Source organism: Hydra vulgaris, chromosome 08 (assembly GCF_038396675.1).
Source record: "Hydra vulgaris chromosome 08, alternate assembly HydraT2T_AEP".
NCBI lineage: Eukaryota > Metazoa > Cnidaria > Hydrozoa > Anthoathecata > Hydridae > Hydra > Hydra vulgaris.
In genome coordinates, this window is record NC_088927.1 from 35,345,903 (window position 1) to 35,363,995 (window position 18,093).

General features: G+C 27.0%; 2 protein-coding genes across 2 annotated transcripts in view; one reads left to right on the forward strand and one right to left on the reverse strand.

Annotated features, from left to right (window-relative positions):
* Window positions 1–2,434: 2,434 nt before the first annotated feature.
* Window positions 2,435–3,475, reverse strand: LOC136083274 (uncharacterized). The gene has a single exon (XM_065802674.1). It carries the CDS (start codon window positions 3,473–3,475, stop codon window positions 2,435–2,437), a length of 1,041 nt encoding a protein of 346 aa, XP_065658746.1.
* A 12,111-nt stretch (window positions 3,476–15,586) lies between these two features.
* LOC100215416 (kelch-like protein diablo) overlaps window positions 15,587–18,093 on the forward strand; it is a 40,699-nt gene continuing 38,192 nt past the window's right edge. Inside the window, exons 1-2 of the mRNA XM_065803556.1 lie at window positions 15,587–15,706; window positions 15,782–16,688. Coding sequence (XP_065659628.1) covers window positions 15,790–16,688 — 899 coding nt within the window. The 5' untranslated portion in view covers window positions 15,587–15,706; window positions 15,782–15,789. The remainder of the gene's footprint in view (window positions 15,707–15,781; window positions 16,689–18,093) is intronic.

Sequence of the window (18,093 nt, forward strand, 5' to 3'; positions counted from 1 at the left end):
TTAACCTTTAACCTGGAATTAGCAATTAATTTGTAAACAAAGAATTTTAAAAATTATAAAATTAATAATTTAAGATTAATTATAAACTTAAAAACATAAAAAACATTAATTTTATCAATATAAACAGCAACAGCTGTAAAATAATTAAATATTTAAAATTCTCTCAACATTAAAAAAATGGAGATAGAACTTTATTATTATTATTTTTTTCTTATTCAATTTTTTTGTTCTTTAATCCTTACAAATTCGTAAAATATAATAGAATCTTTACAGAGTAAGTAAAATTTAAAAAAAAAAATAATAATAATAATAATTACAAAGTTACGTTATACAAAAAAATATACAATGTAAAACTGTAAAGTATTAGAAATTACTTCAAAAAACGCGGAAAACTTGCAGAAGACCGACGGTCTTGTCATCAAGAAACCGCTATGCGTTACTAATATTTATAGATGCTTTTATTTAAAATAAGTTTATATATATATATTTTTTAAAAAAACAAAAAATTGTTATCGGTTATCGGCAGAATGAGAATAAAAATCCAAAATGCAAAAAACAAAGAAAGCATACAAAAAGTAGTTTTTAATTTTTTAATTTTATTTCAATACACATTAATATAAGTAGGTACACGATTTGCTAAATAGGTAATATATAGTCGTTCGAGTGTTGATAAATAAGCCTATTATTTGCTTTTGTGTTTTTGTTATTTCTGTTGTTTTTGAGTTATTTAGAGTTTTTTGAGTTACTAGAGTTTACATTGGTTTCGAAACAAATTTAGTCTTATACATAGTTTTAAATGTTTTGGGGTTAATAAAAATTCATAAAGTTGTTAGTGTTTAAAATGAGATCTTTTAATAACGTTTTCAGAGTATTTAAGTTATTCGATTTTTTCAGTTGAGTATTTTTTGATATTAATTTGTTATATAGATAAGGACCACGGTATGAAATGGAAAAGTGCGAGAGATTTTTTTTTTAAAAAAGTACGTTGAAGTTTCCCGTTTCTCTGGTATGGTATCTATTTTTGCTATTTTGGAAAAAATTCTTTGAAAAGTAAGAAGGAACAAGTCCAAGTTTATATTTGAGCATAAATAACAAATTTTGGACTATATTGATTTGATATACATTTAATGCTTTCAAATTTTTAAAAGTGGCTCAGCATGCGAGAGTCTATCCTTATTAAAAACTATTCTTGCAGCATGTTTTTGTTTTCGATATAGTGTGGTTAGTTTGGATCTATGAGTGCTCGTCCATGCAACATTAGCGTATATGTAGTAGCTTTGTATAAACGAGAAGTATAGAAACTTTAAATTATCAGAAGACAGTATAGAACTAGCTTTGTAGAGGATACCAATGTTTTTTGATATTTTGGTATTTATTATATCTATATGTGATTTCCATGAGATGTTCTCATCAATAAGTATCCCAAGAAATTTAGTTGCTTGGGTTCTCTCTATTTTTTTAGTATCTATATTTAGCGAAGGTAAATCGGGTGGTATTTTTTTAAGGTTAGAATGAAAAAGAATGTATTTGGTTTTTTCTGTGTTTAGCAATAATTTGTTAGATTTTAACCAACTGTTTATTTTTTCAAGTTCAGCATTTGTAGTTTCATAAAGTTCTGAAATTGATGAGGATGCATAAAATAAATTGGTGTCGTCCGCGAACATTATGAAATCCAATTTACTTGAGGCTTTAGGAAGATCGTTTATGTATATTAAAAACAAAAGAGTTGCAAGAATGGAACCTTGGGGGATACCGCTTTTTTTTTTGAGTAATTTTGAAATTTTTTTTTCATGAGCAATAACGCATTGTTTTCAAAGGAGTCATTTATATTATTTATAAGATCAAGAATTGCGTGTTCGGTTGATTGTTGCTTTTGGAAGCCAAACTGTTTTTCATTTAGGATTTTGTTATTTGCTAGATATTTATACAGTTTATTGTATATTACTCTCTCCAAAAGTTTTGAAAATACAGGTAGCACTGAGATAGATCTGTAGTTATTTAGTGTAAATGCATCACCGGTTTTTAATATTGGTATTACCTTAGCTATTTTTAATTTATTCGGTACGGATCCTGTAATTATTGAAGATTTAAATATTTCATAGATTGGTTGTTTTATTTCCGGAAACACATTTACAACTATATAGCTAGAAATGTCGTCTATCCCAGGGGCCTTATTCGTCTTAAGCGAGTTTTTTGCAATTTCTAGTTCTTCATGGTTTAGTCCAGAGAAAATATTTAAACAGAAATGTTGGTTTGTGATATAGGTTTCGAAGGAGATATCAGGGCATTGAATTTTTGAAGCCATATTAGGGCCTATGTTTGCAAAAAAGCTATTGAAGTTTTCAGCGATAGAAGTTTTGTCGATATATTCAGTTTCGTTAACGATAATTTTATCGGGTAAATTATTTGATTTAGTATAGTTTTTACCTATTACTTATTTCAATATGTTCCAGGTTTTTTTATTATCACTTTTGCTTTTTTGTAGTTGTTTTGAATAATATACTCTTTTTGAATTTTTTCTAATTTTTTCAAATAGATTTTTGTATTCCTTGTATGTAGTTACGTTAGTTTCGTTTCTGTTTTTTAAATACTTGATATAGAGTTTTTGCTTTGTTTTTGATGATTTTCTAATCCCCTTAGTTATCCATGGGCAGTTTAGATACTTTAGCTTTATTTCTTTCTCTTCAACAGGGAAATGTTTATTGTAGTGATCTAGAAAAATATTTATAAATAAATTGTATGCGGAATTTGTGTGTCCAAGGTTACTTTCGTGATACACTTCATCCCAATTTACTTCCAATAGCGAGTCTTTAAAATTTTTAATAGAGAACTGATTGATTTTTCTTTTATATACTTTAGTTTTAGGATTATTATAGGTTCTTAAATCTTGAGATAATGAAAAATAAATAGGAAAATGGTCTAACAAATCGGTTTTAATAATTCCTGCTTTTAAAGAAGATTCAAGAAATGTATTTGTTAATATATTGTCTATTGCAGAGACGGAGGTTGGGGTTATCCGAGTAGGTTTGTTAATGATTGGAAGGATACATAATTGAAACAGATTATCAAAAAAGAGTTTAGTAACCGCATTTTCTTTGTAGTTTAGACTGTTAATATTTAAATCTCCTATAAAGAAAATATTTTTTCCCTTGTCATTTATTTTAAGAAAGATTTCATTTAAAAAATTTGAAAATTTAGTTATATCACCTTCTGGAGGTCTATAGCAAGTGAAAATTATAATATTTTTTGATTTATTACCCGTTATCTCAATAGTAAAGACTTCGCTATCAGTGTCTAAGATGGAGAGGTCTGATCTTACTTTAAACACTTGATTATCTCGGATAAACGTTGCGATCCCTCCTCCCCTTTCATTTGTTTTTCTTTCAAAAGATATTAGTTGATAATTTGGAATTTGAAAATTTGTGTTCGTTTGAACTGATTCATCAGAACACCACGTTTCAGTTATGCAAATCATACTGAATGAGTAGTTGCAATCTATTAGAAAGTGTTTTAGTTTATCAAAATTTTTGTTTATACTTCTTATATTTATGTGTATTGCAGTAAAATTATTTTTTAAAGTTTCGAGTTCAGTTTTAAAAGTTTCTAATTCAAAGTATTTCGAATCAAAATTATTTCTGTGAAAAATTTGCCCATCAGAGTCGTAAAAATCATTTAGTAAAATATTATTAGCAGTTTCGAAGACGTTGCAACGCAGCGTTTTAAAATCTTTTGTTTTGTTTTTGCTTTCGTTAGTCTTTTTGTAAAGTGCGGTAAATTAAAACGTGCAAGCGTAATAAAAAATGTACAGAACTATTTCACATATCTCGACTTAGTTAAAATTAAAATTATTTACGAAAATCTCTGACGAATATTTTATCATATTTGATAATAGCAAATTTACCTTCCTTTCGAAATCTTTTTACATCTTCCCAAAGCTTTTTTCTTATTTCCATCGTTTCGTTCGCATAGTCTTCATTAATGAATATTCCGGTTCCTTTGATTTTTTTTTGATAGCGTTAAGATTTTATTTTTGTTTTGAAAGTCTAGTAGTATTTTTGTGAAATGAAAGTCTAGTATTATTCTAACATCACGATATATATAACCTATTTCATTAATTTGATTCCTGTTTCATTTAAATCTAATATGTTGTTTTTATTTGTTTCTTATAATTTTACTTATTGAAAGTTTTAACCTGCATAATATTTATATTTAAAATTATTTCTTTTTTTTCTATTTTTAAAATTGAAATATTTATTGTGTTAGGTATTCTATACTTTTTTTTATTTAAAATTTAAATAACATTTAAAATGAGGCTATTCTCAGAGGCAGGTAATATTTCTGATGAAAAAAGAATTAGTTTGTTGTCCAAAACTATCTAGATGTTTAGGAATATTGCACCACAATATTCCTAAACATCTAGAAATCCTTACATAATTGATTACTGCCAAAAATATGTGTTTGTTAAAAAATTTGCATTTTTACTTAGGTTTACCTATAGTTTTTCAATGTCCTGTTGGAAAATGATTTTTTGATTTAATTTACACAGTCTGTGTCACATGTCTCAAAGAAAAAGGTAAAAAATAAATTCCGGCATTCCGACCTAAAATATTGTAATTCTGACCGGAACCGAATTGACCTAAAAGTTACAAATTCCGAATGGATTTCCGGTACTTTAAAACCATTTTAATGGATTTTATTTTTAATGGATATTATTTAATTTGCAAATTACCTTGCAAGGTAATTTGCAAACCTTGTCTTTCTTTTATCGAGTTAATTCTGTAATATATAAATATTGGGAACAAGATAATATACAAATATTGATAATTCGATGCTTGAATTATTAATATTTATTTATAACAGTTATTTATTCTAAAATAAATATTATAATCTATTATTTGTACATAGTTTTTATTTTTTTTAAGATTTTAAAATATAGATTAATGATAATGTTAATGAATAATTTAATCTACTAAAATTTCGCAGAATAAAATATTCATTATTTAGCCTAAATCATCAAATTTAGCGTAAATTTGAAATTGCTGCATGCTAAATTTTAAATTAAGAAATGAATTATAAATTAACATACATGTGTAACATTGCAATATAACTCAAAAAAATAGTTTAGAGTTGTAAATAGTTTTTATTTCTGCTTTGCAAATTTAATTATTATTTTTGTCAGTGTTTTTGCCATAGCTTATTGAAGTCATAGTTTTAAATTAAAACTATGACTATTAAAATTTAATAACTAAATATAATAAATTAAGTTATAAAAAGACAAGCAATTAACTTGTAGTTTAAAAAATGATTAATTATGAGATCATTATATTGCCATAAATTGGTATATTAAAATAAATTATATAAACATATTAAATTAATACTTGTATGTGATATTTTTTTAAAAGGAACTACTTCTGCGATACATCATAAATCATGATGAAAGAAGAAAAATATTAGTTGCTTGCCATGTCCATCCTACTTCTGGTCATATGGGTAAAACAAGAACATTGGGCAGGATAAAAGAGTGTTTCATGTGGCACAGAATGGTAAAAAAATGTCCATGAGTTGGTAATTTAGATTTTGTATTATGCATTATCAGAAAATTTTGATTTTTCCTAATAATTATAATAAGGTATTGCTATACCATTCTAAACTCTGTTTAAGCTTATATCATGTGATGTGTGCCAGAGAATGAATAGAAAGTTAAACTGTGGGAAACCAGAGATGCACCTAATAAAGGTGAAGGCTCCATGGTATATGGTTGACATTTTATTGGCCCACTCAGTCCAATTAGTGAAGATGGTTGTAAATATATTTTAACTATTAGTGACTATTCTTCAAAGTGGGTTGAAGTAATACCCACTAAAGACAAAATACTAGTTACAGTCGCAAGATGTCTATTCAAGATATTACATTTTTTATTTCTGTCATTGTTTTAGCATCCTTGCTAAATGCTACCTTTCTGTGTATCAAGTTATTGGGTCCTAATTTTTTTGCATTTTTTATATTCTATATTTCAAAACAACCTTAAAATTCCCTGACATGCATACTTTTCTTCCCCGATTTCAGCTACTTCATTTCACCACCATTTTCTTTCATAATTTCTGATCATATCTTAAACATCAATTAAAAAAAAAACTTAAATAAAGATAAAATAATATTATAATACTATATCTTTCTAAAGAGATCAAAAGTGATGATCTTGAAAAGAAATTAGGAATACTTGGTGTATCTGATAGGATGCACTAGGGAAGATTAAGGTGGTTTAGGCATGTTGAGTGTAAAGGTGCAACTGATTGGGTAACAGCGTTTAAAGAGAAGTTTTAGAAGAAAAAGATAGAGGTGGGTATAGAAGTACTTTAAGAGGTTTAAGGAAAGAGGATGCACAAGATTGATGAAACATGGAGAAACACCATTAACTTTAATTTAATTGTCTGAGGATTCTTTAGCTTTTGTTAAATTTTATAATGAAATAAAAAAAGCATGATTTACCAAAGCTAGTGTTTCTGTTCAACCATCAAAGAAGTCACAACATTAGAGCATATAGCCCATTGTTATTTTTCTTGGATATAGTTAATTGATTTTAGAATCTTGATTTTACCTTATTAAATAAATCATATGTTCTTATGATTTATGTGTCTCTAATGTATATTAGCATCTATGTAACTTCATGGTGTGAGTATATTTAGTACTTTTATAATAAATCTATCATTCAGGTTTTCATCAGGTTGGGAGTGCCTAGAGATTTGCTGTGAGATAATGGAACTGAATTTTGTAATGAACTTAGTAATACACTTAATGTAATGCTTGGTATAAAGAAAAGGCTCACAACACCATATCACCCACAAGTAAGTTAAATTTAAAAAGTTCTTAACTAGGTTAATAAAGAAGTATGATATTAATATCTCAAGTTATTTAGTCAATCAGGTCAATTTGTTTAATTTATTTAAAATATAAAACAAATTTTTTTTGATTTAAGGCTAATGGACTCGATGAACGATTTAATCAGACTTATGCTAGTCAAATATGTTTTAGGCAGAATATACTAGTCAATTATGTATCCTCTAAAAAGGAACAATGGAGTATTTTGCTAGATACCTGTGCATTTGCGTACAATACATCTTGTCATGATTCTACAAAGTTCACACCATTTCAACTGATGTATGGTCGACAAGCATATCTTCCAATTGATCTAGATTTCCAGACAGAATCTTTGGAAGAATTAAGTTCAAATTATTTTAAATTAAAGGAGCCTGACATGGCACAAAGTGAATATAAGTTAGTGTTGGAAGAAGCTTAACAAAATATTTTAAAAGCTCAAGAAAAGCAAAAAAAAAATTATGATAAAAAGCACTCGAAACCTGGAGTCTTTAAAGTCAATTAATTATTACTAATAATAATTCATAGGCGTAAAAAAACTAAAGGAGGTAAATTAAATGATAGATTTGTAGGCCCATGTAAAATACTTAGTTACCTTCCTCATGGAGTATACAAACTTCAAGATAATAAAGGTGTTACAATTCAAGCTACTGGCAGTCATCTCAAAATTTATAAATCTTCAGACCCTACTTTACAAAATTGCAAAATATATTTGGTTGATTATAGCTCTTCTGATGAAGAATGTTCTGATAATCAATGTTTTAATGATGAAGTGATTTCTCCAAATCCCTCAGTCTTTATTGAATCATCAGACTCGATATCAGAAAATGAACAAATAATGATAATTATGAGGATTTAAATGAAACTCCTCAAAAATCAAGTATCTGAGGTAATGGCTCACCTTCAGGAGATGCATTAAACTATGCTCATGAGTGCTCCAAAGAAAATATAAGTTGTTCCACTATTGATGATACACATTCAGAAGTAAAAATAGAAGATGAAATCTATCAAATGAATTTGGTTTTTTCATGCAAAAATAGGTGTGCTACAAAATGATGCCCTTGCAAACAGTTCGGCGTGACATGCAAAAGTCATTGCCACCCAAATAGAATATGTGTAAACAGACAAAGCTTTTCAAGCAGAACTTATTTGTCTTGAAGAAGAAGCACGTACAGAAGAAGAGACCGTTTTTATTGGTCTTTTTTAAACTAGAAAAATAATACTTTCAGTAGATGATAAAAATATTTTGATGAATGGTGGATAGCTAAATGACACAATCATTTATGCTGGAATGCAATGCTTAAAGATGCCTTTCCTCATTTATCAGGGTTTCAAGATCCCATTTTACAGCTCACAAATAGTTTAGAAGTTCAAAAAGATAAAGAGTTTATTCAGTGTCTGAATTACAACGGTATGCATTGGATCACTATAGCAACGCTAGGCTGTACACAGTGGACTGTCAGGGTTTATGACAGTTTGCATAATAAGTTGACATTGTTGCTGAAGAACACAGTTGCTGATCTTTTGTGCTCTACCACAAGGTAGAATATGTAAATGTTCAGTATCAGTTAGGTTCAGATGACTGTGGACTTTTTGCACTTGCAAATGCTTATGAGCTTTGCTTTGGCAGAAATCCATCCATTGTAAAGTACACACAGGAAGATATGAGAAAACATTTGTTAAAGTCATTTGAAAAATTAGAGTTGACACAGTTTCCATCTAAGCTGCGGAAAGTTTCACAACAAATTTCACAGGTTGAGTTTTTAGATATATATTGCAATTGCAGAATGCCAAGCAATGAAAAACCATTGATACAATGTGGGTTATGCAAGGAAGGGAAGCGCCAATAACAGTGATATGCAATAATCTTTTATGGTGTTGCGGTTGTAAATAACTTTTGGTCTAACATTACCATATTTTGTTATATAACAACAATATATATATATATATATATATATATATATATATATATATATATATATATATATATATATATATATATATATAGTTTGTTGGCTTTGGGAAGAGCGGAAGGAAAAAAGTGATTCTTACGCCAACATATACATCACTTTTAATTACTTTTAACTTTCGTCCAACATTTCCGTGTTGGACGAAAGTAAAAACCATTAATTTAATTACAAATTAATCGTTTTTTAAAAAAACCACAAAAACGCAAATTTAATTGACCAGAATGTTTTAAAAACATTGTGAATGTTTTTAACAATATAAACAATGTTTTTATTTTATTTTTTTTAATAAAATGTTTTTATTTTTATTTTTTTTACTGTAAATCATGCGCGGAGTGTTGCTACATCGACTATTTTATAGCCTGACTCGCAAGGGAGTGCTGCTACATCGACTGACAAATAGCCTGACTCGCAAGGGAGTGCTGCTACATCGACTGACAAATAGCCTGACTCGCAAGGGAGTGCTGCTACATCGACTGACAAATAGCCTGACCCGCAAGGGAGTGCTGCTACATCGACTGAGGGTTTGGTTGGGGCAGGCAGTCTATCATTATTAAAAAAAAAAAATTCCGGTCTTGCATTTTAATTTTTACTTTTTGTCAACAAAATATGGAAAAAACTTTCGGACAACATCTAAGGGTTCTATATATATATATATATATATATATATATATATATATATATATATATATATATATATATTCATATATATATATATATATATATATATATATATATATATATATATATATATATATATATATATATATATATATATGTTGTTGTTATATAAGTTGTTGTTCTTTGCTATGTATGTGTTTTATGTTAGATAGTCAGTCAGATAGTGCACAGCAGCCTTGATCAATTATCAGTTTATACCTTGGTTTGGCAGCCTATTTTAAGTAGAGACCCATTTTTTCTAAAATAATTAAAAAAATCTTATAAAGAGCGGTAAGTATACTTACATATAAACTATCATAAATAATAATTTTATTATGGTTTGATTAAAATATAAAAAGTTTTGAATTAATATACCAGATAGATTGAGATAAAATAATTCTTATTAAAATAATTAGAATAATTCTTATTAAAAAAATTCTTACTAAAATATTCCAATGGAACCAAAGTGATTTGTCCAGATATTTTTGAATAGATCATACGAAAAACTTATGTTACGAAAACTCATATTAGCATAACTGGTTTATTTTTTTCAAATAGTCATGTAAGACCAAGTCCAATAAGATTTATGGTGATTACTAAACAAGAGAATGAGCTCAAGATTGATGTTTAACAATGAGTTTTTCAAAAGTTTTTTAGCGAGAGTGCCAACAAGTTAGAGTTAAAAGTTTTAGTTTTTTGGTGAGAGTGCCAGTAAGTTAGAGTTAAAAGTTTTAGTTTTTTAGTGAGAGTGCCAATAGAAAGAAGAGTGGGTAGTAAATTTATCTATTATATCACTTTATTTAAATTTATTAAAATTGAAATATTTTTATATTTCTAATAAGTTATATAAATAAGTAAAGTACATATAAAATATATTAAATATATAAAGTATATAAATAAATAAAGTAAAATTTTATATCTTTATTTGTTTAATTCATTCTCTTCAATTAGTAAATTTTTTTTTAATTTGTTGATTGTTAGGATTATATTTGTTGATTGTAAGGATTATATACTTTGTATTAAATTTTATTTTATTTTGTTTACAAATAAAAACACCTATTTTTTATGCTTCTTCTTTCATTTCCTTAGTTTGATGTTGGAAAATTTGCTGGGAAATGTCAAAGTTTATCTAAGTGATGATCAAGTTAACACTGGCAACCATAATAAAAAATAATAACTTTCTTGTTCAGTTTTTGAACAGTTCAACTTCTTCAAGTATACCTAATTATTTAAAATTTAAAATTGGTTGTGTAGTTTTTATATGTTACTTAGAAATTGAGATAAAAGTTTGCACTTTTCAAAATAGTAACAATGATGCATTCTTCTGGTGGTAGATGGGTATTTGTTCTCGGATTTAGTTGCAGCTATCAGATTTTTATTTACAATTGGTACTAAAATGTAATCTGTTTCCTGTCTAATTGGCATATTTAATGACAATCAATAAATTTCAAATTTGAATGTTTCTTGATTCGGTAGGTGTCTAAAAGAAACCTGCTACTCTCATGGACAACTGTGTTGTATGTTAAAGAACAAAGCAATATAAGTTATGGGAAATGAGCATATTTATAATATAGGTATATATATATATATATATAAATTTTTCCTAGTCCTGGTAATCTTTTATTTTAACAGGGCTGTGGTCTTAGGCCTACGTCACTACTTGTCACTACGTCATATACAACTACTTCTTTTATTGACAACTATGTGTTTCACGTTTTACAAGAACAAGACATGTTAATTTTTTTTCAGAGTTAAATAAAACAAAGTTTCTAAGTCTAGTTTCAAAATATTCATAATGGCAGCCTTTTAAGACTGCCATTATATTATTTTTTATACATTATGATTTTTTATTTATTTAGGTTTCAAATATGTTTAAAATATGTTTTTTACTTTTAATTAAATTTCTTTTTCTTTAGTTCTACTTTTTGTTTAAATTTCATTGAACTACCTGTTGAAATATGGTTTCAATTTGGTAAATTTTAATGATTTGAAATTTACTATATTGATCATTAGCCAACAGTTAAAGAAATTTAACATAATTAAGGTAAAAATACTTTGTTAACTGGTAACATTGCAGATCAATTTAATGTTTTTTTGTTTCAATATATTGTACTTGTGATGTTAATAATGAGATTTTTTTTCAACTTATGATGATATTATTTTAATTATTTGCCTAATATATTTTTAGATTGAAAATGTTTTCAAAATGATTCGAATGTAGTACACTCAGGTACATCTTAGGGTTACCATTAGTAGATCCCCTTTGTTTTTTTAAAGTGTTTTTTTAAGTACATTTATTTGTTAAGCTAAAAACATTGATTGATACAACAACAAATGGATAATATGGATAAATGAAGAATTTGGATAAATAACCAATCATTGAAATAATTTTGAAATAAAATCTAAAAATAAAAACTTTTATAATTGCATATGGCTTATAAATTTAAAAGAAAAGCTTACGTCCAATCCAAGTCTACTTATGTAATACAAACCCTATGAATACTTAAGTAAAATAAATGTAAGGCAAAAAAAAAAAAGCAAATACTGATGTATTATATACGAAGTTTTTCTGGAAAAGTTACGCATATAATACATAAAAAGTTGTATAATACGTATTAATACGTTTAAAAGATACGTATTTAAAACATCTATCCATACATGAAAAGTCCTACAATACGTATTAATACAGAGTTAGTAGCGAACCTAGAAAACATGGAAAATTGGTTCATTTTGGCAAAAGTGAGGAAAAACTTGGAATAGTCAGGAAATTATTAATTTTTAATTAGATAGTCAAATTTTGATAGAGAAAGTGACTTATTTTATAATTATGGCTTTTTTTCCTCTTGCTGATACCATACAGTTAACTCAGGAACTGGAAAGGCTTTTATTGTAATTATTTGTATTGACAACCCGAAAATGCCCATTTATAACATATCCGATATAACCGATGACTTTTTTAAATGTTATTCCGTGTTAAAAATAGTCAGGTAAAATTGACTGATTCTTAAAAAAAGTCAAGGAGTTTTATATGAAAAATTGTCTACGAACCCTGTAATACGTTTAAAAGATACGTATTTAAAACATCTTTCCAGCCGCTAAAAGTACCCTAACACTTTATATAACTTTAAAACACTTATATAACTTTGTAGAATATGCTAACAATTTACATGAGGCATCGACCTACTACAAGTGAGATAATTGTTTGATTTTACAAGTTGTAGTCAGTTTATGATAAATAAGCTAGAAATTTAGGTTAAATAGTAGTATTAGCTTAAAGAGTAGTATTATTTTAAAATGTAGCATTAGCTTTAAAAGTAGTACAAGCTTAAGGAGTAGCATTAGTTTAAAGAGTTATTGTTCTTCTTCTTTACATTTATACTTATTTTGTCTATAATTTTATTTATGCTGGAGCTTTATTTGTTTATTTCGATTGATTTATTTTATTTATGGTTGGAGTTTGAAGAAGTTTTTTGTTATAAGGTTTCAAAGAATTCAAGTTTTTGATTTGTTTTTATTATTAAATAATTATATTTAAAAAAATGATTCTTTTTTATTCCTTTATTTCATTGATTTTAACTTTGCCATTATTTTATTTTAGTTTGCCTACTGTTGAAATATGATTTTAATTTAGTAAACTTCCATGAATTTAAGTTTACTTTATTAATCATTCACCAACAGTTAAGGAAAAATTGAATTCAACTCAAAAAGGTAGGATTAGTTTTATTTTCAGGTAGCATTGCAGAATATGATTTAACTGTAGTTAGATAATATCTTATTGCTGTTTTGTACCATTATTTATTTACATTTATTTTAAATTTATTTACATTTATTTACTCAACTATAATATGTCTGTTGGACTATTTCTTAAACCCCACAAAGTATACCATATCTAATCAAACAAACATATCATCGTTGTTTATGCAGTTGTGTGTCATTAATGGAACGGTTTATTTAATAGAATAGTGACAAACTAAAGCAGTTTCCAACTGCTTAATAAGCTATTATTATTGTTGTTTAAAAATGAATAATGATTTTTTTTTAAATTATAAAATTATCTTATCATTCTTGTAATTGTTTCAGTTGGTTATTTTATTTTTACCATTGTTATTTGTATCATCAATATTATTAGCTGGTATTTACTTAAACTTTTCATAAATAACCTACATTATTAAGTTTTGCTTGTCAAAATATATAATTTGGTTGACAAAGTCAACCAGTTTGATAGATGCAATTTTAAAAAAAACTTACTTTAGTTTCTTAAATAAAATGAATTAAGTGAATGATGAAAAAGAAGATTGAAATAAAGGTTGCAAAAACAATTAGGTACTAAATAAAAAATTTAGTTTACTAAAAGTCAGGAATTGCCGTTGCTATGGGCGTTGCTATAGGAGCTAAAAAAACTTCACTTAAAAAAAATCAATTATTCTTATAATATTGAATATATATATTCTAATAATATATATATATATATATATATATACATATATATATATATATATATATATATATATATATATATATATATATATATATTATATATATTCTAAGAGCCGTAACCACCGGGGGAGGTTACGGCTCTGAGAATATATATATATATATATATATATATATATATATATATATATATATATATATATATATATATATATATATATATATATTTATATTATTATATCCCTCTAAAAAAATTTTAAATTATAACTATTAAGGAAAAACATATACGTAAAATAATTTTAACAAATTTTTTATCCCCTTTCTCCTTTAAAAGAACCCTAGGGCCCCCTAATATCAAAATTGTGGTTACGGCTCTGATTCTGAATCTAGAAAAAATTTCAAACAAGATAACAGAAAAAACATAATTTTTATTTTTTACTGTTTTTAACTTAAACCTTAAACGAAATATAAAGTTCTAAACATGTCAGTGTTAACATTTTTAAATTTTTTCAAACTTTTAAACAGGTATAAAATGACCTTTTGAACTAAAAAGCTTCAGGTTTATTTGTATGAGTTAAATGACGCATAATATTACTATGTTAATTAAAATAATATTATGCTTAGTATATAAAGTGTTAAAGTTTTCTTTATGCCGCAGAGTAATGCGCGAGTTCTCAAACCATCGTTTAAACAAACGCTAAAACCCATTGCTTGAGTGGTCCGAAGGAAATAACCCGCAAAAAAATGACAGTTTACTCCAACGTAGGACATTTGCTGCGGAGTAAATTGTTCTAGACGGTTGGATAGGACAAACTAGGTAGGGCTGTAAATCCTGGCTCGTGTTCGTGAACGGCTCGGTGCCGGCTCGACAAGAGCTCGTTCATGTTCGGCTCGAATGGTAAACGAGCCGGGCTTGAACAAAAAACTAGGCTCGTTTATTAAACGAGCCGATCTTGAACATTATAGGCTCGTTCATATAGGCTCGATTAAAGCTCGAATATATATATATATATATATATATATATATATATATATATATATATATATATATATATATATATATATATATATATATTTATCCAATGCAATGAGAGCAAGACTTATATTTGTGAAAATGTAATTTGAACTATTAGAGTGCAGTGTTTAATAGGAATTATTATGTTTGTGAGAGTTTACATTATGTTTGAACTTTGAACATTAAATTACATGTTGTTTGCTAATTTGGACTTGCATTATTTACAGAGCCTTTAACGAACAATTTTTTTTACTAAACGAGCTTTAAACTAACAGGTTACAATAATTATTTCGAGTTTTAAACATGTACATCGAGCCGAGCCCAAACAATACTAATCCTTAACGAGCCTAGCTCGAACAAAGAATCTCATGTTCGAAACGAGCTCGAGCCGAGCCTGAACTCTCTTAATATGTAAACGAGCCAAGCCGAGCCCTAGCAAGCTTGGCTCGTTCGGCTCGATTTACAGGCCTAAAACTAGGACGTTATACTCCGGAGTAAAGTGTCCCACCGGACAACTTACTCCGCAGACAATTTTCTCCGTGACAGGACCAAAATTATAGCAAAAATTGATCCGGCCGGACCAAAAATTTCGTAAAAACTTTTTAACGGGATAAGAATTTTCACGGACCGAAATTCCAGCGACAGAAACCTTTAAAGTCAACATTGGAAAGTAAAATTTGATTACAACGTTATTTGTCGTTAAATCAGTTAATAATAATAATAACAATAAAGCATTCAACAATACTACACTAGGGTAATAACATAAATATTCCTTCTGTCAAATAGAACGCACTAAATAAAGTTTTGAATTTTATTGTATCTAATTTAGTTAAATGAATGGAGAAGCAATTAAGAAATATATCTAACCACAGCGTTATGATTTTGAAAACTTTAAAAAGATATAGAGAGGACGCTATTAAACTGTGTGATTTGGTATTACAAGTTGAAGACCAGGTATTTCCAGTGCACCGTTCAGTTCTTGCTGCATGCAGTCAATATTTTTATGCAATGTTTGCTGGAGAACTTAAAGAAAGTAGCCAGTCAACTGTTGTATTAAATGATGTTAAAGCAAATATATTAAAACAATTATTAGATTTTGCGTATGATGGCGAAATAGAAATACATTCTAAAAATGTTGAAGATATTCTACGTCTAGCTACACAATTGCAGTTTATTCAGGTTTGTGATATATGTTGTAACTTTCTTGAGCAACAACTGGATACCATGAATTGTATTAACATTCGCAACTTTGCAACTCTTTATAACTGTATATCTTTTACTTCTAAGATTGATATATTTATGGAAAATAACTTTAAAGATGTTATTAATTCAGATGAATTTAAAAACTTACCATTTTCTGTGCTTAAAAGTCTTATTTCCAGTCATAAGTTAAATGTAGTTTTAGAACAGGATGTTTACAATGCGGTCATAAAATGGGTTAAATTTGATCTTAATCAAAGGCGCAACCAATTTTTTGCTTTACTTAATGAAGTAAAACTACCTTTGTTATCAAAAAAATTTATAATGCAACATATAATTAATGAAGAGCTCATTAAGTCTGAAATGAGTTGTAGAGATTTGTTAGATGAGGCAAAAAACTATCATTTGTATCCAAAAATGAGAGCTATTTTTCGCTCTAAACGAACCATACCTCGATATTCAACGGTTGGTTTATTGTTTGCAATTGGAGGTAAAGAAACTGGAGAGCAAATTACTAACAAAGTAGAATGCTTTAGGTATTTAAATGATTCTTTTAAATAAATTAACAAAACCTCTCAAATTAAAAAAAATACATGTTTTTTAAATTTGTTTAACACTTGAACCAACCATGTGACATGTAATTTAATACTAGTTTAACATATTGAGAATGGTTACTTAATAATAGTTTAACATAATGATAATGCTACATCATCAATATCACAAATTGATGATAATATTACTTAGCACTTCAACTGAGTTTTTATCTTTATTATTGACATATAGTATAAATATAGAGTCATATCTTAAAAATATTGCTTTTTTAATTATTGTTATGTTATATTAACACTTGAAAAATTATTATCATAATATGATATTGATATTTCGTTGATATCACAATATAATTTTTTAAATATTAACTATCGATCATTGACCTTAAGATAATATGCTACAATTAGGGTTGGGGTCAAATACATTTGATCTACTATAAATACAAATATGCTACTTCTAGGTTTCCAAATACAAATTCAAATACAAAAATGGCAATCAATATTTTTTAAATACAAACATAACTAACTTAGCATGCCAAATTAGCCTGTTTTTACCAAGTACCAATTTTTATTTGGTAAAAATAGGCTAATTTGGCGTATTTTTATTTGTATTGTATTTGATTAAAAAGTTTCTTAAATATTTGTATTTGTGTTTAATTGAAATTTATTTGAAATTCCATAGACTAAGCTAACCAGCTTTTTTTTTTTTTTTTTGCGAAATACCATGAGGCTCATTGTTTTTTTTTTTCATTTTCAGCTCTTAAATAAATTTGAAAATTATTTTTAAAGGATATTTGTTAAAAGACTTGTTTCATTCTTCTATTTAGTAGACCATTTTATCTGTCTTGTCTTAAAAAAACTTTTTTTTCTTTTCTTAACCTAAAGTACAGGTATCTAGAATTAGCCTATTGTATTTGATCAAAATGTATTTGACCCCAACCCTGCTAACAAATAAGATTAAAAATAAATTTTAAATTTATTTTAGTGTTTAATATGAAAAAAAACAACTAGTTATTATTTCTCAAAAAAACGTCGGTTAACCTAGTTTATGGAATTGAAAATGTTTTTCAATTAAATACAAATACAGGTATTTAAGAAATTTTTATTCAAATAAAATACGAATATGCCAAGTTACCTTTTTTTTTTTACCAAATCCAAATATTTATTTGACCCCAACCCTGACCACAACACGTACAACAGTTGTAGGATCAAGTGAGCTATTATGGGATTAAAACATCAGTTTATGGAATTGAAAATATTTTTCAATTAAATGCAAATACAAGTATCATACCAAAGTATAAATACCAAACATCATTTGGCTCTTATGGGATTAAAACATCAGTTTATGGAATTGAAAATATTTTTCAATTAAATACAAATACAAGTATTTAAG